Genomic DNA, 25,442 nt, shown 5'->3' with positions numbered 1-25,442 from the left:
ACACCCTAAAGCTCTTCTTGTCGGTATCGGTAGGATACAAAAACAAAATATTTGCACAAAAAATTGACCTGTGAAATCATGGTAAATGGAATAAGTGAGAGCAACAACACTTATTAAATATAAAGACCGGATGAAAACTCAGAAAATAAACTTAGACAGTGTTCACAAACAACTTTAATTATTAGTTACATAAAAGTTACAGCAGGTGAGTGCTTTGCAAAAAACATTTTTTACAAGGTTATGTAAAACTTTTATTACTTTCCAAGAAATACATTACCACTTCATTTAAATTCAAATACAAAGTTTAAAAGAGACTTTTCTTCCTATTGGTTGAATCTAAAACTCGTAATGCAGGTATGAGATAAACGGGATCTAAAATGTTATTGGGTGTGTTAATTTGCACTGGACCAGTAAAGGCACGGAGGAATGGTTTGGTGTGCGTGTGGTGCGAGGGGCCATGTTATTGGTGGGGTGAACCATGCAAAATTTACCAACAGGCTGAAATTAAGGTGCCAGTGATTCGAGGTAGCAGGAAAGTGTGTGAGGGGAGGTGAACCTAATGACGTATTGGGTGTGGCGTGTGTGGAGGTGTATGATTGGTATAAGAACTGGTCATGGGTTTGTGTTAAATTGGGGGGTGGGGACAAGGGTGGGGAATTAAGAATGGGCATGTGTGGAGGCGCTTGACTGGTCTTGGATAAAGCATGAATTTTATTCTGCAGAAAATGACTGGTTAGCTGCTGGGGGCGGGGATGTAGTGAGAGTGGACGTGTGTGGAGGTGCCTGACTGGACCAGAAAAGGAAAGGTGGGGCCATACGTGGATAGGGTGGAAATAATAATGTGACTGGTTGTGGGCTTACTGCAGTACAGGGGTGAGGATGTGGGACGTGGAAGAAAATAACTGGGTAAGATTAAAGCGCGGGATAAACGGAGGAGAGACGTCGGGGAGGCCAGGCCAATCACAGCCCAATTTATGGGTAATACTAAAATCTCTCTCTAAATGCAGGAGTTTAATGAATGTTTTCCTAGGACAACGTACCAGGTAGGTCTGATGAAGCCGATTGGCAAAAGCGCTTCATCCACTTTTTTTTTTTTTTTGTACTTTTCATACTATATATTTTTTGTATAAAGACATAAGGCTACAACACTAAGTTGTCCATATGAGAGCAACTTCAACATTTAGAAATAACGCAGAAGTACATGAATGGATAATGCTTTATTAAACTAGATTCCTTCCTGGAAAGCTCTCGTTTTTCTGCTAATTGCAAGATATTTAAGATATTAATGTTAGAATATATTCAGGGGCCAACTCTATCGAGAAAAATTAAAATGTTTTTAATGTTTGGATGCTTTAAATGTTTAATTATATCACTGAGATCATGGCAGCCATATGCTCCAGGTTTCTGATGGGTCACCCCTCCTATTCTTGGCTCATTACCTCCAGGCACCACCACAGCCCCATGGTTACAGGCTGAATTACCACACATCCCCACCTAGCCTGTTTCTAGCTTAATTTATTTTGTTTACACCTGATTTCATTTTTTTTCCATTAAACACCATTTAGAACTCACCCGTTGGCACTGCAAACTACTTCCTTTAAAGATAATTTTACAATGCGTCTAAGACTTTAGGTATAGTTTGTTTTTAAGTCTGAGATTATGAAAAGTTGTTAATGTGCTGGAATTTGGAGTTATGATATGGGGACAACTACTGTTTGGCTCAACAGAGTCTTCTTTTTACATTCATTATACATTTTCATTCTATGTTTCTGGAGGTTCAAGCTGCAGAGAGCTTCTTCGCTGCGATTGGCCTGGCCTCCTCATCCCTCCTCCGTTTAGCCCGTGCTTTCATCTTACTCAGTTATTTTCTTCCACGTCCCACATCCCCACACCTACTGGAAGAAAACACTCTTTTAAACTTTGTACTTCAATTTATATAAAGTGGTAACGTATTTCTCAGAATGTAATAAAAGTTTTACATGACCTTGTAAAAAATGTTTTTTTTACCAAGTGCTCACCTACCGTAATGTTTACCTAACTAAAGTTTTTTGTGAACACTACCTATGTTTTTCTGACTTTTCATCCGGTCTTTATATTTAATAAGTCTTGTTGCTCTCTCTTGTTACATTAACCACGATTTCACGGGTCAATTTTTCATGCGACCATCTGGTTGTTAAGGTACAGCAAAGACAAGGAATGCTGATGGGCTGATGCACCTATCCCCACTCCACATACGTATTAAGAAAGGAGAATGACGAAGAGTGGTGGAGAGAATAAAGGAATGGGGGTAAATAAAAGTGTTACGATAATTAGAGAATCTAAGCCTACAAAGAGCAGGCAAGGACATGTGGGCCCCACAATGAAGAGGGAGTGGTGTCTGACTTTGATCTTGGACCATAAAGGGTTCAGCCAGTTTATGCAGAACTGTACCAGAAATAACAGAATTGTGGACCTGGTCCTAACCAAGGTTTGGGATGAACATGTCATTAGCCAACACAACTTTCACAGCTACCTGTTTGATAATGCAAATAGGTCTACTTCTGGCATATTCCACTTGTTGGTCAGACCCAGGAAAATTTCCTTATTCAACAGTCAATAGTGTGGGTCTGTCATCAGCTCAGCCAGTCTGCTACAAAATTCTGAGAAAGAATGCAAGCTGCCCTTTAGGTCAGGCATGACTCTTGGTTAATCTCTCACACCCGCAATGTTAATTGGTATAGGCTGCAGTAATGGGGTCTCTCCTTGCTTGTTGAGATACAGAACTGTGGTGGTCTAAGAATTTGGAGGGCCACCTGTGCCCAAAACGTTATGAATGCTCTTAATGCCAAGATAACAGATTTTATAAACATTTTTAACATTTGTTAACCAGGTAAGCCCACTGGATGCAAGTGTCAGGGATAAATTAGAAGTCCTGCCTGGTTTAGTAACTTTGCTCAGAGTCGCATTATAACAGAGGTATAAGGAATCAAGCACTGTATTCTGGGCTAAAGGAAACAGCTCATAAGAATTTCTTTCACATTTATGTTTTTTTCTTTCTTGCTCTTTGTGCTGTGTGACTGTCAAAGATCTCATATGGGCCACATAGGGAAAGGCTGAGAATTTTGTGGTTAACATCAGTGTAGACTGTACTACTCTAAAAGCCACCCTCAAACTGAGGTGTACCTGCACATTCCTCTACGGCAGTTCTTTCCATAAACAAAGTAGGATGAGGTCTTTGAAAGACTGACTGTTGACATCATCTGATCCTGCAGGATCCCTCATAGTAACTTCCTCACTTGCAGCATTGCTAGTGATACCATAAGTATGCACAATGACATATAACCCAATATCTGAAGGAAGTACCTCATTGTGCTCAACTCCTCTGACATTCTGGATAAGCAGGACAGACAAAGAGTACCAAGTATTCTGGGAACAAAGTCTTCTGTAAATCACATCCAAAGGTACCTTCAGAAATACATCTCTCCACTAGGTTCAAGTTTATCTTGGCCAAGTTGACAGAGCTCCCCAGTTCTTGAAAATATGTAAACGGTAAAATTATAAGTCTTCTCTATCTCCTCCACAGAATATGCTTGTAATCATGCAGTCATCCGGATACAGATATAAGAAGATCCAGTCAGATATTCTGTAAAGAACCTTGGTGCAGCTGACAAATCAAATATCAAGGAAGTGAACTGGAAATTATCTCAACCTGCTTTGCATCTTAGGAATCTTATGTGGTCATAAGGGAATAACGCAGATAGGCATCTTTAAGGTCAATCATGACTAAAAAGGTCTGTGCAGACAAGAGGTTATGAGGCCTTGTTGAGTCAAGCAGGAATCTGTTCAGTCTTGATATGGTCCAGGATAGCTCGCCTAATGCCCTTTTTTTATGAGGGTTAAACAAGCCTTGTCTAAAGACCTGAATTTTCTTCTGCTTATGATAGTTTCTCTCTATGGCCCTTTGTTCCTGCAGTTCATTTAGCATTAGAGGGATTGGACTTGTTTGGACTTTTGGTACTAAGGGGATACCACCAAGCCTCGGTCTGTTGTGGAACTGCAATTTGCATAGTGTTTCAGGAACTTGAGAGTCTGCAAGTCCTAAGTTATGCTTTCTCTTTTTTGACAAATAATGTTAACTGCCCTCCTACCTTACAGGGGATACACAAGAGGGGAAAGGTCTTGATATCAGCACAAAAATCAATGAAATAATATAAAACTCCAAACCATTTCACAAAAGTACATTCCTGTGTAAGAGCTGTGGAAGAAACCTTCACTTGGAAGGAAAACTCAATTACTGCAAGACAAAGAAAAAATGACAAATTTTGCTGGGAGTCCACATCTTCTCCATATAAACAACTACCTATCTGATAAAAAAAATTAAAAAAAGGCAACTGCAGCCATTTTAATCTAAATAAAAACAGAATACTTACCACAGCTCATCCACTACCCGCACTAGCACAAAAAATGTGTTGTTGCTCACACGTTTTTTGAACTTGTCTGGATTATTACAGAACTTCTCATATGTGGAAGAAAGTTAAGGACAATACATGAAGCACAATGCGCTGCAAATCATTACATGAATTAAAACAATTACCTAGAACTAAGAGAGATTTAACAGTGTACAGTACTATTAATTAAAACAGCAAACATTTATTCATTTGGAAACCCTGACACTCATCAGCTTCGGGCACTAACACTTCATTACTTTTTTTTTACATTTTTTCCACTGCAATGTCTTGTATTAAAAGCTACACCTTACTGTGTATCCTGCAGTTCAAAAGGTGGCAATGCTGTTCTAGCACAAACATCATAACAGAGGAGCTGGGAACATTAAACAAGGAACAAGAAAGAAGGTTTAACCTCAAGATCTGGCAAATTTTCTATCTGAAGTTTAAACTTCATTTCTTGAAAATGTACATAGTTTTTTTTATTTGTTCTAAGTTAATAGGAGAGGGGATGTTCTAAGAATCTATTTAGTTTTTTGTTTGAGGGTTTTCATTAAAGCAAAAAGTCTTGAAAGATGTGACAGGTTTAAAAAGAGATAAGAAACAACAGTATAACAGATCAGCCTGCTAAAACTTTGTGTGCATGTTAAACAGCTGGAAATAAACATTCAAAAAATATATCATGTATAAGTGGGAACAACAGCTTTTATCACAATGGCTACTCTGTCCATAGTACCATGGAGTGTAAATGGCCTTGTAAGTATAAGCAAAAAGGAAAGAGTACCGAATTATATACAGAAATGCAGAATGCAAATAGCAATGCTGCAGAAGACATCTGGAAAGAGAAACGTGAATTTAACAAAAAGAATTTCAGGTTCAATATTCAGCAGAATATCAGGCAAAAAGTGGAGTAATAACACTGTTAGACGGGCTCCATTACTGACAGAAGAGGGGCAGGCAATAATGGTAGATTTTTGGTAGTAAGGGACTACTGGCAGGACAGGAGGATTGCGCTGGCATTTATTTATATTTCACCAAAAAATTAGAGAAAAGTCTGGGAGAAATAATCAGCTTTCCGCAAGGAATATTATTACAGGTGGGGAATGGAACTTGATTTTCAATAGTGAAGATGTATCTGGGAGACCTAGAAGGGAAAATACAACAAAAATGAGTACATTTCTGTAGACATTTATGAAAATATTTGGTATGGAAGATGTGAATTCAGTAGTAGGAACTCTTGACAAAACTTGCATATTTCCCAAGCTACAATAAATGAGCTAAACAAGACAGAAATTATATTTCACAGGAACATGTGCATTTAATTGGAAGTTTTGACACACAATAACTATTTCAGATCATGTACTGATAAACATGCAGGATATTGAGGTAGAACTGAAGTACTGGTGCTTTTCCAGTTACCTGTTAAAAGAGAGAAATTTAGGAGTGGGTAGTGATAATTATTCTAGATGTAGTAAGGAAGAAAGAAATTTCTTCAGAAGTGATGAATACAGACTGGGATAAAATGAAAACAGTTTAAAAATAGTGTAGAAATAAGAAACCGTTAAGAAGTAATGAACACAGCAAAAACACCTAATTGAAGACATTTATTTAGTTTAATGTAAAAAGTTTGACATTTTGTCTCAAGATTTTAAAAGACTTCATCAGGAAAAGTTAAAACCCCAATATCCCTTTCTTTTAAATACCAATTTTAAATCAGGTGACTTGATTATATGTGACTTTGCAAAAATAAAAGTTATGTACTCACCATATTTACACATCTGTGTTATCTGTTTTTGTCCTTCCTTAACTGATGGGTCTCAGATGTGACTTCGTCCATTTCTGAAGAATTGGATCCAAAGCTCATGCTCCTCCCCTTATCCTAACTCTTCCTCACTTACAGAATAACTTTAGATTGAGTTTGCCCTTTCTTTACAGCATGTGTACAGTTATTATTGAAACAATATAGAAAGAACATCTTACTATACAAGTAGGAACAAAAAAAAAAGGGAGAAAGAAGCCAAGTTCAACTATCAATCAAGACATTATTCCTCAGGCCGAACAAGGAGTTTTGGGAATTAGAAAAGAATTGTGAAAAAAGGAAGGGGGATGGAGTGAGGCAGGTTGAGGAAAGACGAAAAAAGACAACACAGATGCAGAATTATGATGAGTACATAACCTTTATATCTGATATCCTCTTTATCATCTGTTTCTGAACTGAAGGGGTGGAGTCCCCAGCTAGAGAAATCCAGTGTGTGGTCCTCAAGGAAGGATATTCTGGAGCGCAGAGGAGCCAAATGCTGCTCTATTCCTAGACAAGATGTCCAATCTGTAGTGAGCAATGAAGGTATGCGAGTCTGACAAAGTGGCAGCTTCGCAAATGTCAGCTATAGAAACTATAGACCAGAAAACAGACTATGTGACCACAGATCTACTGGAATGAGCCTCAAGCAGTCTAGGAAGGGTCAATCCATTTTCATTGTATACAAAGGAAATGTAGTTAGTGAGCCACTTGGCTACAGTCACTTTTGAGACAGATTTTCTCAGTTTGGCTTTGGAAAAGGAAATAAACAGCTTGTCTGACTTTCTAAAAGCCTTCATTCTGTGGCTACAGAATCAAAGTTGCCTCTGCACATCTAAAAGGTGAAGCATGTACTCTCCTTTATTGAAAAAAATTGGAAAGAAAACAGGATGGTTGACTGATTTATAACCATTTTTGAGGCCACCTTAAGAACAAAAGAAAGCTTCATGCGGAGAAAAACCCTGGCCTTGTGAAAAAAGTACAGTTGTGTACGCTTACCATAAATGTAGATGCTCAAGTATATTCACTGTTGCAGTCATCACAGGTAGCCCTCAGATGGCCTGAATGCCAGAGTCTTGGGATTTCTGCGAAGGATGCTGTTGCTTCTTCCATGACGTCAGGTCATCAGGGGTATAAAACATGCAGCTGACACTATTACATCAGTTTTTCTTGCCCCAGATGTCAGGTGCCCCCAAAATAGGAAGCAATTACATGGTATGGAACACCCCCCAGCAAAAAGCAAATACACATGATATAAGATATACCAAACAAAAAAGATAGGTAGAAGTAAAGAAAAGTCAGAGGGCTGGAGGGAGGGTAACCAGGACTGCAACAGTGAATACACTCGAACATCTACATTTATGGTAAGTGTACACAACTGTACTATGTTCTTCATGTTTCACTGTTGTAGTCATCACATTTGGGTTGATTCCCAAAGCTAAAGTTAAAAAAAACTCCAGCTCTACTCAATTGCATGCCGCCTACTTCGAGGCGATCTATGCCTGACATACAAAGCTATGTCAAATCCAGAATTAATGGACATGCTCCACCTCAGTAAATCTAAATCCCTTAGAGCCACACGCTCGAGGGACTTGAACCTCAGCACAGAAATAAATAGAACTTGCTGGAGGGACAGGTTCATAACCCAGAGGCTCCCTTTGCTCTGGAACAGAATTCCAGTTCATGTGAGGCAGAGCACCTCACTGAATCTCTTCAAGAAGAATCTCAATAGGTGGATGGGGGATCGTAGGTTTGCCCCAGGGATTACTCCCGTGTCACTATTAGACAGAGGCACAGTAAACTAAACCTTAAAAAGGGCACAGTTTACTCAAATCAAAGGGTGGCGTAAGCCATACAGAATCGGGCTAGGCTTATAATTGCCCCAGGGCAGATAGCCTAGTATGAACCTATGAACCTAATCAAGGGTAGAGGTAGTTAAGAAGCATTAGGGCTGGCAATCAGGCCCTGTAAGACTGCCGTGGCAAATCCAGCTCTGGATTTAGAAAAGATAGGTAAGTGGTAATGCTTGGTGAAAGTGTGTACAGAGCTCCAGGTTGCAGCTTCCAGGATGTCACTGGTAGGGACTTCCCTGAGGAATGCTGTAGAGGTTGATGTAGCCCTAGTGGAATGTGTTCTGATCCTCTGTGGGATAGCTTTCCCATGGTGTTTGTAGCAGAAATGGATTGCTTTGAAATGGCCTTGCCCTCTGCCCCTGCAGCAAAGCTGACTAGCAGCTGGTCAGATTTTCTGAAAGGCTTAGTCCTGTCCAGATAGAACCTGAGCTGCCTGTGCATGTCCAGGGAGTGCAGGATCCTTTCCCCTTTATTCTAAGGATTAGGGAAAAAATTGGCAAATGGATGGATTGGTTTAAAGCCACACTAGATACCACCTTGGGCATAAATGATGGGTTAGTCCTGAGGGAAACCCTGTCCACGTGGAAGATAATGAAGGGTTCCGAGGGCATAAGGGCCTGAAATTCAGACACTCTTCTTGCTGAAGTGATGGCTAGAAGTAAAGCTGTTTTCCATGAGAGGAATTTTAACTCTGCTGTGGCAGCAGGTTCAAAGAGCGGAAGCGTGAGCTTTTTCAATACAAAGTTAAGGTCCCAGGCAGGAGTGGGAGCTCTCCTGGGGGATGTTAAATTTTTGGCTCCTCTCAAGAACTGTTTGACCAGAGGAGGAGAGAAAAGGGGTGGCTCAGTATTAAAATGAGCTGAGATGGCCGAGGCATGAATCTTAATGGAAGAGAAGGATAGGCCTTTGTGGAGCATTTTTGTTAAGTAATCTAGTATATGAGGTAAGCTGGGCACAGATGTGTCCATTCCCTGAGACTGACTCCAGGAGCAGTATCTTTTCCACTTTTCCGAATAGGATTTTCTAGTACTAGGCCTCCTTGCCTCAAGAATGACATCCAGCACCTGCTTACTGAGAGTTGCTGGTGAAGGATTCAGGGGATGAGCCAGGCTGCTATGTTCAGGGTCTCTAGCTGAGGGAGCAAAATCTGGCCTTCCTGCTGGGACAGCAGGGAAGGGGTCTAAGGCAGGTGCCATGGTGGCACTACTGTCAGACTGTGCAAAAGAGGATACCAGTGCTGGTGTGGCCAGTCTAGTGCAATCAGGATTGTCCTGGGCTTGTCCTGTTTGATCTTTAGTAGAACCTTCGAGAGGAGGGGCGGGGGGGGCACAGACTGAGAGGCTTTCCCAGGTAAAGGACAGGGCATCCACTTTCCAAGCTTGGCTGTAGGGAGTTCTGGTACAATATTTGCTCAACTGATAGTTCTAAGGGGAAGCAAAGAGGTCTACCTCTGGTGCCCCCCACCTGTTCCTCAAATGCTTGAATATTTTGCATTCCATTTCCCACTTGTGTGGGTCCATGAGAATTCTGCTCGAGTCGTCTGCCAGTGAATTTAGTTTGCCTGGCATGAATTGAGCTTGCAGGTGCACTTGGCTGCTCAAGTCTGTGTCCCACACAGCCATGGCTAATCTGCAGAGTGGGTAGGAATGAGTTCCCCCCCTGTTTGTTTATGTACCACATAACTGTGGTGTTGTCTGTCTTTACCAATAGTTGTCCTGGAAGAATAAGGCCTTTGAAGGCTGTCAGAGCATTCTGTACAGCTAACATTTCTTTTTGATTGATATGCAGTTTAATTTGCTTTGGGCTCCATTTGCCTAGAATGCATTGTCCTGCTATGTGAGCCCCCCATGCAAGTCTGATGCGTCTGTTGTCTGTCTTTACCAATAGTTGTCCTGGAAGAATAAGGCCTTTGAAGGCTGTCAGAGCATTCTGTACAGCTAACATTTCTTTTTGATTGATATGCAGTTTAATTTGCTTTGGGCTCCATTTGCCTAGAATGCATTGTCCTGCTATGTGAGCCCCCCATGCAAGTCTGATGCGTCTGTTGTTAGGGTTTGGGCGGCAGCTTGTTGTGGTTGCAGGCCTCTGCACACCAAAGGAACTCAGTCCTTAGGCAAGGAATGATAGGAATCATTGTTTCCAGGTCCTGAGAATGCTGACACCAGAGACTTTTTAAGTACCACTGAAGTTTCCTCATATGCAGTCTTGCATATGGAATTAGTAGAATGCAAGAGGCCATGAACTGTAGGGCTTGCAGTATTTTTCTTGCAGATAGCTGGGTTTTGGTGGCCAGTAGATTGAAGTAGCTTGCCAAATAAATTTGTTTTTCTGGAGTGAGGAATGTCATCTGGGAAGTTGTGTTCAAGCTTGCTCCCAGGAATCAAAAATAAAGTGGTGTAAACTGCCCAAAATGACCAAAAACTCCAAAAGCAAGGTGCAGAAACGGAGATGATGTACAATCCACTATAAAGCTTTATTCAACCACCAAATCCACAAACAGTACGAAACAGAACGAAAAATGAACACTTGAAAATACATAAACGCCTTAGATATTCCACCATGCGTTTTCATCTCATGCATAGACTTCATCAGATGACCAGCCACTTCTGACTCTCATCCTTCTCATTCTTTCTTCATAGGTCTGCAAATTCAGTGCCTTCAAACTTCGTACACATTTGCGCATTGTCTCGGTGTTATTGTGCACATGCTTCATACTCTTACGTCACTCTCCCAACTTTTTTAATAAAGGCGTTTATGTATTTTCAAGGGTTCGTTTTTCGTTCTGTTTCATACTGTTTGTGGATTTGGTGGTTGAATAAAGCTTTATAGCGGATTGTACATCATCTCCGTTTCTACACCTTGCTTTTGGAGTTTTTGCTCCCAGGAATACAATCTGTTGGCTGGGTACCAGATGTGATTTATTTTCGTTGATGGTGTACCCCAGTGAAGTTAGAAGTCTCTTTACAAATGTCAGGTGTTGTAGCAGCAATTTTTGACTGTCTGCCTGAATCAGGCAATCGTCCAAGTAAGGGTAAATTTGAATAATTCTCTGCCTGCAGTATGCAATGGCTGGAGCTAGGCATTTTGTGAATACCCTGGGTGCAGTAGATAAGCCAAAGGGAAGTGCAGAGAACTGATAATGCATAAAGCCTGCTCTGAAACGTAGGCATTTCCTGCAAGATTCCCTTATGGGGATGTGCACATAAGCTTCTTTTAAGTCTAGGGTTGCCAGCCAGGAGTCCTTGGCTAGCACAGGAAGCAGCTGTTGGAGAGTAAGCATTTTGAATTTTGGAACTACCATAAAGGTGTTGAGAATAGACAGATACAGGATAGGACGCTAAGAGTTTTCTTTTCTAGGTACCAGAAACAGTCTGGAATAAAAGCCTTGTCTCCTCTGTTCTGCTGGGACAGGTTGAATTGCATTGATACTGAGAAGAGAAGTACTTGATTTTGGGCCTCTGCCCACTAGTTTGGGGGGAGGTATGGCCATCCGCTTGGGGTTGGGAGTGAGTGGAAGTGGAATCTGTATCCCTGGGAAACAGTGTTTAAGACCCATCTGTCCTGAGTAATGTATCCCAGTTTTTGGCATGCAGGGCAAGTTTCCCTCCTAAAAGTGCAAGTACTTGGGCAAAGCTTGGAAGAGTAAAGGATAAGTCATTGTCAGATTTTATCATAGGATGTCAGCTTACTACTCCGTTTTGGACGTCAGTGCACTCCATTGCTTACATCTATGCATACCCTGAGACTGCAGTCTTGGTGATCTGCTGCCCCTGGGTTTGGACTGAGAAGGTCTGGGAGGGACTGAAAAATCCAGGTGGCTGTACCTGTAAGAAATCTTTAACAATTTGCATATATTTAGCTTTTTCCTCCATCCTTTTGAGGACTTCTTCAGCTTTATTGCCAAAGAGACTCTCTTGGTTTAATGGTGCATCTACTAATTTTGCTTTGACATGGTCTGGCAAGTTTTGTTCCTTAATCCTAGCATGCCTTCTAAGAATGGACCGAGTGACAGCAGCCCTGCAAGATGCTTCTAAGACATCAAACCCACATTGCAAAGTATGTTTACCAACTTGGTTAGCAGAATGCATTAACTCTTGTAAATCTTCATGTTCTGCACAATCAGGAATCAACATAATTTTCTGTTTAACTGGTTCCATAATATGTTGCTGATACTTTAACATATGAAACTGGCAATTTAAAGCCCTGATGGCAAGAGTAGCAGAAGTGTATACCTTCTTACCCCATCTGTCTAAAACCCTAGAATCCCTATCCGAAGGGGTAGGATGTTTGGCCGTTGTAGCCTTAATGCCTTTAGGTCCCTGGGAAATGGTCTCTGGATCCGCAGCAGGATTCTTAAAGAGGAATTTGTGGGAGTCAGGTACTCTATAGTACCTGCCAGGTTTCCTGGGCGCTGGAGGCAAAGTATCAGGGGTAAGGCTGGATTCCAAGAAGACATCCTCTACAATTCCCAGAAAGTACAGTTGTGTACACTTACCATAAATGTAGATGTTCGAGTGTATTCACTGTTGCAGTCATTACATTTGGGTAATCTGCTGGTAGGTTTCCCTCAGTCGGCCTGATTAACAAAGTCTTGGGTCCTGCGTCGGTTGTTGTGGAAGAAGGGACCCAAGACTTTGCTAATCAGGCCGACTGAGGGCAACCTGCCAGCAGATTACCCACGTGTAATGACTGCAACAGTGAAACACGAAGAACATCAGGAGGGATAGCTAGAAGCCTGCACTGAGGCAAGTTTAAAAATTCCCTGAGTCACTTTTTGGACTGAGAGTAGTCCTGGCTCTCCCAGCGGAAATGTTCTCCAAGGGTATGCAGGGTTTCACCAAAAGAAAAGTCTTCTGGTGGGGAAGCAGAGGGAATGGAATCCTCTGCATCAGAATCCTCATAGGTACATACAGGTATGTCCTGGTAATCAGAAGGGTCAGAGTTATCAGACTCCTGGATCAGAAAAATCAGAAAGAAAATCAGTTCTTGGTCTTTTTGAGGGGAAGGCTAACTTCCCCTAATTAAAGTAATAAAGTTTTCAACCATTCTAAGCATTTGTTTTTGTGGCATGTGGGCCTAAGAATGCGCTTTGGTCATCGATTTGTAGGCGTAGTGCAAACTTTAGGCCTGAGAAATTCGGTATTTTTTGTTTGAAATGAAGTCGTCTGTTTAATATGAAAATGAGAAGGCCTGAATACACCCTCAGAAGTTGGTGCCTGCACAGCGGCTCCAGACACATCCCAAGGTAGAGACATCCGCAGATTCCATAATCAAAGAAGCATCTTGCAGCATACCAGACTCCGAATGGGTCTCAGTAGAGACTTGCGAATCTGTAGAAGCGGGTATCAGGGGCTGCAAAAGTGCCTCACTGAGTACCGATGGACTGGCGACTAGCTTAATGGTAGCATCATCGGCAGTTTTGGACCTATGCGGTCTGTCTCTGTCTTTATCCTTACGTTTTTTCGGAAGATTGGTAGTCAGATGGCTTACTGAAGCCATTTCAGAATACGGAGATCGAGAGTGAAAGAATTTAGCAACAAAAATAGCCCAACGAATAGTTTGGGCGTTGAACAAGGCACAAAACAGACAGCGAGGGACATTGTGGTCTGGGCCTAAACAGGTGATGCAGTAACAATGAAAATCACTGTGAGGTATTTGCTTTCCACAGGCAAGACAATTATTAATTTTTTCTGACATCGGTTAGAGCAAGAAAAAGGGTCCCCAACAGGGTACTTATCTTTTAGAAGACTTCAGGTCTGCAACTCGAAAAATGAAAATTTCAGGAGACGGCCGACCGGCACTTGCAAACTGCTTCTGCTTCGGGCACTGCATGGCAAGAAAGACTGATGTAATGGCATCGGCTGCATGTTTTATACCCCTGATGACCTGACGTCATGGAAGAAGCGACACCATCTGACGCAGAAATACCAAGACTCTGGTATTCAGGCTGACTGAGGGCTACCTGCAGGCAGATAACCCAAATGTGATGACTGCAGCAGTGAAACACGAAGAACATCTACATAATGGTGGCTTAGATGAGAGGGCCTAGAGTTCTGAAAGTCATCTGGCTGATGTGATCGCAACCAAAAAAACAGTTTTCCAAGACAAAAACTTCAAATCTCCCTTTGCAGCTGGTTCAAATGGAGGTCAAGGCAAGTAGGAGAATATTTAGATCCCATGGTGGAGTAGGGTCTTTGATGGGGGTTGGAGTAAGAAATTACCATTAAGAAAGGCTTTACACAATCTAGATGAAGTCAAAAAAGATTGGTTATGTCCTACATGAAGATTGGAGATAACTGCAAGTTGTATTTTATGGTTGAATAACTAATAACACTGTTAAGTATCTGAGCAGGAACGTCTAGAACAGCTGAAACAGCTGCTGAAAATGGGTCTATTTGTCTCTGGGCAGCCCAATGGGAGAATCTTTTCCATTTATTATTGCATACCTTTCTTGCAGAATCCTAAGAATATATATGCACATGTCTGAATGGGGAAGAAAACCTGGACTGTCTAGTAATCACTTGAAGTGGAGGTTAGTTTGACAGCCTGAATGTCTAGATGACTTATTCCTGAGGGCTAAGAGAGAAGATCCTGGGTCAGATCTAATACCCAAGGGGAGTGATGAGGCCAGAGAAATGGGAACCATACTTATTAAGGCCAGAAAGGAGCAATGAGGATTACTTTGCACTTCAAGTATGACATTTTCTTAGGAATTTTGAGATCAGTGGAACAGGAGGAAAAGTCTATATGAGTCTCAGGGGCCAATCATGAATGAGAGTCTCTCTCAGTGACTCCTGTTCTTGGGGGATTGAGGCAGAGTACCTGCTGCACTTAAGAGTTGAGTGGGGAAGCAGAAAGGTCACAACATGGCTGACCCTACTGATGAAGAGCAATTTGGCCACTACAGGATTGACAGACCACTCATGAAGTAGTAATATAAACCTGCTCAACACTGGACTTTCCTGGGATATGCATTGCCAAAAGAGATCACCCAGTACCAAACTCTCATCACTTCTTGACATAGGGGGTAGGACTTTACCCCCCCCCCCCCGATGATGTACCAGACAACTGACATATTGTCACTGTCGGAATGGCAATCATCCCCTGAAAGGAGGGCATCTTGAAAAGCCTACAACACTAACAGGACTGCTCTCATTTTCAATTTCATTTCCCAGGACATTGACGTGAAGACTGGCCTCCAGACAGGACCAAGTGGCATGAGCCGTCCTTAACAAGTAATGCTCCTCACCTTAGTTTCTGAGGCAGTCATGATCATTGTGGCAGTGGGAGGATAAAAGGGCAGCCCTGAGAAACTCCTCTTGCGGTAATGCATACTTGAGTTGAGAGAGGATGGCATTTGACAAACCACTGCACTGCCAGCATCCACTGAAGTAGCCTCATGTAATATCTTGCTAGAGGTACTAGAGTTACTTATACTGCCAGAGATTATAGACGTTGTAGAATTAACTTTGCTGGCAGGGACGGATAAGACAGTAATTAGGATGCTTGGCCCAGCAACGCATTTACCCTTGATTGAGGGAGACCTGCGATTTGAATCGCCATATTCAGAACAGCACAACGAACTTCAGTACTAGTGCGGGAGAGCTGAGGCCTGGCACAGTTCACTGTAATGCCCAGTTGAAGACATAGTTGAAGAAAGCAGTCTTTGACTGGACAAAAATTAATAAAACACCCATTACACAATTCATCTATAAACATTTTCTTCCAAGACACATTTTATGCTAATGTGTTCATTTAAGCTGGATGGAGAATTAGAATTCAAAATAATCTGCCACTGTAATTCTCTCCTGGCAAGGACACCGCCTTTTTTTTCAAGTTACTGCAAGGCATTCAGATGTTCATAAATATATTTAGCTAACTCTGTACAGGTCTTTCCTACATAAAAGGTATTGTAGGGCATACACATTCTGACAAACCACTAGGAGTGACAGGTGTAATGGGATTTTGCTCCAAACAGTTTGTTTGATAACAGTGACAGTTCCTGAGCATTCTAGTAGTTAAACAATCATTCCTATGGAAGATGCAACTGAAGATGGAGATTTGCCTTCAACGTTAGCTCAACTGCTTAACCCATTTTTTAAATTTTGAACAAAATGATTCTCAAGTCAAAATAAAGTGAGCAGTTTAGACAAAGTACAGTTGCGTACACTTACCATAAATGTAGATGTTCGAGTGTATTCACTGTTGCAGTCATCACATTTGGGTTACCTGCTTGCAGTAGCCCTCAGTCAGCCTGATTATCAAAGTATTGGGTCCTGCGTCGGTTGCTGTCTCATCTACTGTGACGTCAGGTAGTCAGGGGTATAAAGCATGCAGCCGACGCCATTACATCAGTTTTTCTTGCCCCAAATCTCAGGTGCCCACTTAATGGGAAGCAATTTTATATATATATATATATATGCGTGAATGGGTGTTCCATCGTTGAAGGTTGTGCGTTAGGCCTGGCAAGCCAGTACGTAAAAATCTACTGCCAATCATTAGCGGACCGGAGTTCCACTGTGGCGACCCCTAACTGGGAAAAGCCGAAAGACACAAACAATCAATCAATCAATATATATATATATATATATATATATATATATATATACATATACATATACACACACACATACAAGGTTATATCTCCAACAAAAAAGCAAATACACCAAAAAGCTTTTAAGTATAGTAAAAGGAGAATAGAGGTATAGCCAAAAGAAGTCAGGGGGCTGGAGGGAGGGAGAATCAGGACTGCAACAGTGAATACACTCGAACATCTACATTTATGGTAAGTGTACACAACTGTACTTTGTTCTTCGTGGTTCACTGTTGCAGTCATCACATTTGGGTAGATTCCCAAAGCTGAGGATGGGAGGAGGAATTTAAATAGCATTAGGACCAACTATAAGACCCTGCAAGACTGCAGTGGCAAAGCCAGCTCTGGATTTAGAGAAAATTGGCAAATAGTAATGCTTGGTGAAAGTATGTACATAACTCCAGGTAGCAGCTTCTAGGATGTGTCTGGTAGGGACACCTCTGAGAAAGGCTGTTGAGATAGATGCAACCCTGGCTGAATGAGGTCTAATCCCCTGTGGGATAGGTTTTCCATGGTGCTTATAGCAGAAATGAATGCAATGGCCTATCCATTTAGAGATGGTTTGCTTGAAATAGCCTTCCCCCCCTGCCCTGCAGCAAATGCCACCAGCAGTTGTTCAGATTTCCTTTGAGGTTTAGTCCTAAATAAAATCTAAGTTTCCTGTGCACATCTAAGGAGTGCAGTATCCATTCCCCTTTGTTCTGTGGATTAGAAAAGAAGGTTGGCAAATGAATAGACTGATTAAGAGCCACACTGGATACCACCTTGGGCATGAAGGAGTGATTGGTCCTGAGGGACACCCTGTCCGCATGAAAGATGATGAAAGGCTCCACTGCCATACGGGCCTGTAATTCAGATATCCTTCTTGCTGAAGTGATTGCTAAAAGGAAAGCTGTTTTCCAAGAAAGGAATTTTAACTCTGCAGTTGCAGCTGGTTCAAAAAGAGGCAGAGTGAGTTTTTCCAATACAAAGTTAAGGTCGCAGGCTGGAGTTGGGGCTGTCCTGGCTGGTCTTAAGTTTTTGGCCCCTCTGAGGAACAGCTTGAGCAGTGGGTGAGAAAAGAGGGGTGGTTCTGTGTTGTAATGAGCTGAAATGGCTGAGGCGTGAATTTTGATGGAGGAAAAGGAAAGGCCTTTGTGAAGCATTTCAGTTAAGTATTGAAGAATCTGAGGTAAATTGGGAGCTGCTGTGGCCATCCCTTGAGTTTGGTTCCAGGCACAGAATCATTTCCATTTTTCAGCATAAGATTTTCTAGTACTAGGCCTCCTTGCCTCCAAAATGACATCCAACACTTGTTTACTGAGGGATGGTAATGGAGAGATCAGGTAATTAGCCAGGCTGCCAGGTTCAGGGTTTGAAGATGGGGGTGCAGAATCTGGCTCTCCTGCTGAGACAGCAGGGTAGGGGTCTGAGGCAGATGCCATGGGGCTAGCTGAGACACACTGTGCAAAAGGGGGTACCAGTGTTGGCGTGGCCAGCCTGGTGCAATCAATATCATCCTTGGTTTGTCCCATTTGATTTTTAGTAAACTGATAAGAGTTTTCCAGCTGAAGGACAGAGCATCCACTTTCCAAGCTTGTTTGTGGGGAGTTCTTGTGCAGAATTTGTCCAATTGGTAGTTCTGGGGGGAGGCAAACAGGTGTATATCTGGGCTCGCCCATTTGTTGATCAACATGTTGAAAGTCTTTGGTTCCAGTTTCCACTCGTGTGGGTCCATGAGATTTCTGCTTAGTTCGTCTGCCAGTGTATTTAGTTTTCCTGGCAGGAACTGAGCCTGTAGATGCACTTGGAAGCTCAAGGCTGTGTTCCACAGAGCCATGGCTAGTTTGCAGCGGGGGTAAGTATGGGTACCCCCCTGCTTGTTTATGTACCACATAACAGTGATGCTGTCTGCCTTTACCATTAATTGTCATGGAAGAATGTGTTCCTTGAAGGCTGTCAGAGCATTTTGTACAGCTAACATTTCTTTTTGATTGATATGCAGGTGCATTTGACTTGGGTTCCATTTGTCCTGAATGCACTTCCCTGCCAGGTGAACCCTCCATGCATAGTCTGATGCATCTGTTGTTAGGGTTTGGGTGGCAGAGGGTAGAGTGAATGGTAGTCCCTTGTTTTGGTGGCAGGCCTCTGCCCACCAAAAAAATTCTAACCGTAGGCAAGGTATGATAGGAATCATTGCTTCTAGATCCTGAGAATGTTGACACCATAGGATTTTTAGATACAACTGTAGTTTCCTCATATGCAGTCTTGCATATGGAATTAGTATAATGCACGACGCCATGAACCCCAAAGCTTGCAGTACTTGCCTTGCAGACAGCAGGGTTTTTGTGGCCACTAGTTTGAAGTTGTCAAATGAATTTGTTTCTTTGGCATGAGGAAAGCCATCTGGGAAGCTGTGTTCAAGCTTGCTCCCAGGAATATAATTTGTTGACAGGGTACCAGATGTGATTTATTTTCGTTTATGGTGTACCTCAGACAAGTTAACACCTTTTGTACAAATGCCAGATGATTCAGAAGTATGTCTTGGTTTTCTGCCTGAATTAGACAATCATCCTGGTATGGGTATATTTGAATATTTCTTTGCCTGCAAAATGCAATGACTGGAGCTAGGCACTTTGTGTGCAGTAGATGAGCCAAAGGGCAGTGTACAGAACTGATAGTGCATGTAGCCTGCTTTGAAGCATAGGTATCTTCTGCAAGATTCCCTGATTGGGATGTGCAGGTAGACTTTCTTTAAATCCAGTGTTGCCAACCAGGCATCCTTGCCTAGCATAGGAAGCAACTGGTGAGGAGTTAGCATCTTGAATTTTGGAATCACCAAAAAGGTGTTTAAGGTAGAAAGGTCCAGGATAGGACGCCATGAGTTGTCTTTTCTGGGTACAAGGAAAAGTCTGGAGTAGAAACCTTGTCCCTTTTCCTCTTCTGGTACAGTTTGAATAGTCTTTATGCTTAAGAGACAGAGTACTTGCTTTTGAGCCTCTGCCCACTGATTTTGGGGTAGATCTGGCCAACCGTTCAGGGTTGGTAATGTGTGGAAGGGAAATCTGTATCCTTGGGAAACCATATTTAAAACCCATTTGTCCTGGGTAATGAGTTCCCATTTTTTTGCCTGCAGAGCAATCTTTCCACCTAAAGGAGCAGTCAGTTGAGAAGTGCTTGGAAGTTTTAAAATTAAGTCATTGAGACAGGGTTTACCATAGGGGGGAGTCTTACTACTCCCTTACTTGGAAGTGGGAGCCCCCCCTGCTTAGTCTTGTGCGTACCCTGGGACTGAAGCCTGGGTGTTCTGCTGGTTCTGGGTTTGGACTGAGAAGGCCTGGAAAAGGCAAGAAAGGACCAATTCTTAGAAGGCCAATGCCTACTAAATCTTGGAGGTTGTACTTGTAGGAAATCTTTAACAGTCTGCATAGATTTAGCTTTTCCCTCCATCTTTTTAAGAACGTCTTCTGCTTTGTTGCCAAACAGGCGGTCCTGATTTAAGGGAGCATCCAGCAATTTAGCTTTAACATGATCTGGCAAGGACTGCTCCTTAAGCCAAGCATGCCTTCTAAGTAAAGACCCAGTAACAGCAGCCCTGCAAGATGTCTCTAGAGAATCAAAACCACATTGCAAAGTATGTTTTCCAACCTGTTCAGCAGAATGCATTAAATCCTGTAAATCCTTATTTTCAGCACAGTCAGGATTTTCTGTTTAAGCAATCCAATAATATGCTGCTGAAACTTTAACATATGAAACTGGCAATTTAAGGCCCTAATGGCCAAGGTTGCAGAAGTGTATACCGTCTTACCCCATCTATCCAGCACCCTGGAGTCTCTATCAGAGGGGGTAGGATTTTTGGCAGTAGTAGCCTTAATGTCCTTGGGTCCCTGTGAAATGATCTCGGGATCCGCAGTAGGATTTTTAAAAAGGAACTTGTGAGAGTCGGGGAAGCACAGTTTTGTACCTACCATAAATGTAGATGTTCGAGTGTATACCCTGCTGCAGTCATCACACTTGGGTTATCCTGCCGTCAGGTGGTCCCGCAGCCGGCATGAATTCCAAAGTCTTGGTCAGGCGTCGGTTGCTTTCGCTTCTTCCCTGACGTCAGAGCGCCAGGGGTATATCAGAGGCATCCGACGACAGTTTCTTGCCCCAGATGTCAGGTGCCCCTAATAGGTAGGCAAAATATATATATATATATATATATATATATATATATATATATATATATATATATATATATATTTACATACAACTATATGGGAAAAATAAAACAAAACCCTTAGGCACAAGCAAATACACCACAGAGGTAGTGCAGAATAGAGTGGTAGAGATAAGTTCAGCTAGTTTAGAGGGGATGGAGGGAGGGCAACCTGGACTGCAGCAGGGTATACACTCGAACATCTACATTTATGGTAGGTACAAAACTGTACTATGTTCATCGTGTTACCCTGCTGCAGTCATCACACTTGGGTAGAATCCCAAAGCTAAGGATAGGCGGTGGAGTCAAACAGGGTTAGAGGAGGCTAGAAAGCCCTGTAAAACTGCAGTGGCGAAGCCAGCTCTAGTCTTAGAGTAAAGTGGTAAGTGGTAATGTTTAGTAAAGGTGTGTACTGAACTTCAAGTTGCAGCTTCCAGAATATCCTTGGTTGGCACCCCGCTGAGGAAGGCTGTAGATGTAGCTGCTGCCCCTGGTAGAGTGGGGCCTTATGGTAGCAGGAACTGGTTTTCCATGGTGGGTGTAGCAAAAACGTATGCAATGTCCTGTCCATTTGGAAATGGTTTGTTTTGAGATAGCCTTTCCTTGTGATGCTGTAGCATAGGATACAAAAAGCTGGTCAGATTTTCTGAAAACCTTAGTTTTATCCAAGTAGTAACGTAGCTGCCTGTGAATGTCCAAAGAATGCAGGAGTCTTTCTCCTTTGTTCTGTGGATTTGGAAAGAAGGTGGGTAAATGGATAGTTTGATTTAGTGCCACACTGGATACTACCTTAGGCATAACGGAGGGGTTAGTTCGTAGAGAAACTCTGTCTTGATGAAAAATGAGGAAAGGCTCTACTGCCATTAGTGCCTGAAGCTCTGAGACTCTTCTGGCTGAAGTGATTGCTAGCAGCAGGGCAGACTTCCATGATATAAACTGTAAGTCAGCTGAGAAAGCTGGCTCAAAAGGAGGTAGCGTGAGTTTTTCCAGAACAAAGTTGAGGTCCCAAGTAGGTGTTGGTGCTCTCCTGGGAGGCCTAATGTTCTTGGCCCCTCTGAGAAACTGTCTTAAAAGTGGATGTGAAAATAAGGGAGGATCCGTGTTGTAGTGAGCAGAAATGGCTGAGGCGTGGATTTTAATAGATGAAAAAGAAAGCCCTTTGTGTAACATCTCAGTTAGGTATTGCAGAATCTGAGGTATGTCAGGTTGAAGGGTATTTTGGCCTTTAGCTTGGTTCCAGGCACAAAACCTTTTCCATTTGTCTGAGTAGGCTTTCCTGGTGCTGGGTCTTCTGGCCTCCAGAATAACTTCCATAACAGCTTGTGAGAGAGGAGCTGGCTGGTTGCTTAGGTGATTTGCCATGCAGCCAAGTTTAAGGTTTTGAGCTGGCTGTGTAGAATCTGATTGTCTTGCTGTGTGAGCAGGTGGGTAATTTGTGGTAGAATCCATGGTGGGCCCTGGGCTATATTCCTTAATAGTGGGTACAAGTGCTGGCGTGGCCAGTCTGGAGCAATGAATATCATTCGGGGTCTCTCCATCCTGACTTTCAGTAGCACCTTTGTGAGAAGGGGTAGTGGAGGAAAGGCATATACTGTTAGCATCTTCCAACTGAATGAGAGTGCGTCCACTTTCCAAGCTTGATGGTGAAAAGTCCTTGTGCAAAACTTTGTTAGCTGATAGTTTTGAGGGCTGGCAAACAGGTCTATGTCTGGCAGCCCCCATTTTTGAGTTATCATTGCGAATACTTGTGGATCCAGTTTCCACTCGTGGGGATCCATGATGTTTCTGCTTAGGTCGTCTGCCAATGTGTTCTTTTTTCCTGGCAGGAATTGAGCTTGTAATTGAACTTGGTAAGCCAGTGCTGTGTTCCACAAGGTCATTACTTGCCTGCATAGAGGGTAGTAGTGTGTACCCCCTTCTTTGTTTATGTACCACATTACTGTGGTGTTGTCTGTCCTTATGATAAGCTGTCCTGGATGCAAAGAGGTCCTTGAAGGCTGTCAGAGCATTTTGTACAGCTAGCACTTCTTTTTGATTGATGTGCAGATTCCTTTGATCTGCTGTTCATAAGCCTTGAATGCACCGTCCTGCCATGTGTGCCCCCCAGGCATAGTCCGATGCATCTGTTGTCATAGTTTGCCTGGCTAGGGGTAGGGTGAAAGGCTGACCCTTGTTTAGGTGACAAGCCTGTGACCACCATAGAAACTCCTGTTGAAGGCAGGGAATGAGATTTATCATTGTTTCCAAGCTGTGGCTGTGTTGAGTCCATACGCTTTTTAGGTACCATTGTAATTTCCTCATATGCAGTTTTGCAAATGGTATTAGTAGTATGCAAGATGCCATGAAGCCCAAGGCCTGCAGAATTTTTCTTGCATGGAGTTGGGTCTTTATTGTTCTGAAGTATTAAGTTAATTGTAGTTGTTTGTCTAGCGTCAGACAAGCCATCTGGGCCACTGTATTCAAGCTGGCACCCAGGAAAGTCATAATTTGTGAGGGCACCAGTTTTGATTTCTTTTTGTTTACTGTGTACCCTAGGCAACTTAGAAGATGTCTTACAAAAGCCAGGTGTTGTAAGAGAATGTCCTTGCTTTCTGCTTGGATGAGACAGTCGTCCAGGTATGGGTATATTTGAATTCCTCTCTGTCTGCAGTATGCAATTACTGGTGCCAGGCATTTTGTGAAGACCCTGGGTGCAGTAGATAAGCCAAAGGGCAGTGCAGAGAATTGGTAATGGGTTGAACCTGCAATGAAACGGAGGTATCTTCTGCAATTTTGTCTGATAGGGACATGCAGGTATGCCTCCTTGAGGCATACCTGCATGTCCTTATCAGACAGGTATGCCTCCTTGAGGTCCAACGTTACTAGCCAAGCTTTCTTGCCCAACATGGGAAGAAGCTGCTGTAGTGTTAGCATCTTGAATTTGGGTACTTGCAAGAAGGTGTTTAAGAATGAAAGGTCCAGAATGGGTCTCCAAGCATTGTCCTTTCTGGGACTAGAAAGAGCCTCGAGTATAATCCTTGGCCTTGCTCCTGTGTAGGTACCAGTTGAATGGCTCTCATGTCCATGAGAGCTGTAATTTGTTTTTGTGCCTCTGCCCATTGATTTTGTGGCAGGTTTGGCATTCCTGTTATCCTTGGCAAGGTGTGGAAATGGAACCTGTATCCATGTGAGATCATGTCTAGGACCCATTTGTCCTTTGTGACGATGCGCCAGTTGTCTGCAAAAAGTGCTAATTTTCCTCCCAAGGGAGCTGCCAAGAGGGTTTTGCTTGGCAGTTTGAGGTTTGAGTCATTGTGTTTGCCTTCTAGTGGTTTGGGACCTGTCTTCTCCTCCCTTCTGTGTTGTAGTGCCCCATTGGCGAGGTTTGTAAGGGATTTGTGCCTGTCCTCTGCCCCTTGGGTGCCTGTATTTACCCCTCTGTGGTCTGTCAGAAGCTGGAAAGGACCAATTTTTTGTTGGCCAACTTCTGCTGAAGCGTGGGGGCTGTACCTGTAAGAAATCTTTGACCGTTTGCATAGATTTTGCCTTATCCTCCATTTTCTTTAAAACCTCCTCTGCTTTAACCCCAAATAAAACATCCTGCTGTAAGGGTGCATCCAGTAACTTTGCTTTAACATGATCAGGCAGAGATTGTTCCTTTAACCAAGCATGCCTACGTATAACAGACCCAGTAACAGCTACTCTAGAGGAAGCTTCCAAGGCATCAAAACCACATTGTAAAGTATGTTTGCCCACCTGTTCAGCTGCATGCAGCAGATCTTGCATTTCCTTGAATTCAGACTGTTGAGGGTGCGTGCCCATCTTTTGTTTTATTTGAGACATTAGGAATTGCTGGTATTTAAGCATGTGAAATTGACAATTTAGTGCTCTCATAGCTAGAGTAGTTGAGGTGTAAACCTTCTTCCCCCACCTATCTAGTGCTCTGGAGTCCCTTTTCTGAGGGTACAGGATTTTTAGCTATAGAAGCCTTAGCCCCTTTGGGACCCTGGGAGATTGTCTCTGGATCAGCAGCAGGGCTTTTGTAAAGGAATTTGTGGGAGTCAGGCACTCTATAGTATCTATCTGGTTTGGCTGGAGCAGGAGGCAGAGAATCTGGATTTAGACTAGATTCTAAGAAGACATCATCCACTATGTCCAAAACTGGGGGGATAGCAAGTGGTCTGTGCTGGGTGAGTAAAAGAAACTCTCTGAGCCTTTTCTTTGAGTCAGAGTAGTCCTGACCTTCCCAGTGGAAATGTTCCCTCATGGTGTGTAAGGTTTCCCCAAAGGAGTAGTCTTTAGGGGGAGAAGCTGAGGGAATGGAGTCTTCAGCATCAGAATCTTTATAAGGGGGAAAGGAGTAATCCTGTTCCTCAGAGGAGCCTGAGGAAACAGACACCTGATCAGAGGAGGCATAATCCTCCTCTTGTTTAGGCCTTTTGTCTTGTCGGGGGGGGGGGGTTGGGAACCCCTGATCAAAGAAATCAAATCTTCAGCCATTTTAAGCATCTGTTTCTTAGGCATAGGGCCTTGACCTGGAGACTGAAGTGAAGGCTTTTTTGGTTTTAGAGGAGTCTTAAGCTTAGCATAAGATTTTATGGCGAGGGTAGTTGGT

At 42.7% G+C, this 25,442-nt stretch overlaps 1 protein-coding gene across 1 annotated transcript in view; it reads right to left on the bottom strand.

Annotated features, from left to right (window-relative positions):
- RAPGEF1 (Rap guanine nucleotide exchange factor 1) overlaps window positions 1-25,442 on the bottom strand; it is a 2,911,094-nt gene that overhangs the window by 528,577 nt on the left and 2,357,075 nt on the right. The window contains exon 18 of the mRNA XM_044058589.1: window positions 4,410-4,502. Coding sequence (XP_043914524.1) covers window positions 4,410-4,502 — 93 coding nt within the window. The remainder of the gene's footprint in view (window positions 1-4,409; window positions 4,503-25,442) is intronic.

Source organism: Protopterus annectens, chromosome 16.part0 (genome assembly GCF_019279795.1).
Source record: "Protopterus annectens isolate FY-2018-M chromosome 16.part0, PAN1.0, whole genome shotgun sequence".
Taxonomy (NCBI): Eukaryota; Metazoa; Chordata; order Ceratodontiformes; family Protopteridae; genus Protopterus; species Protopterus annectens.
Note: the sequence above shows the minus strand (reverse complement) of the source record. Positions and strands in the feature narration are given on the sequence as shown.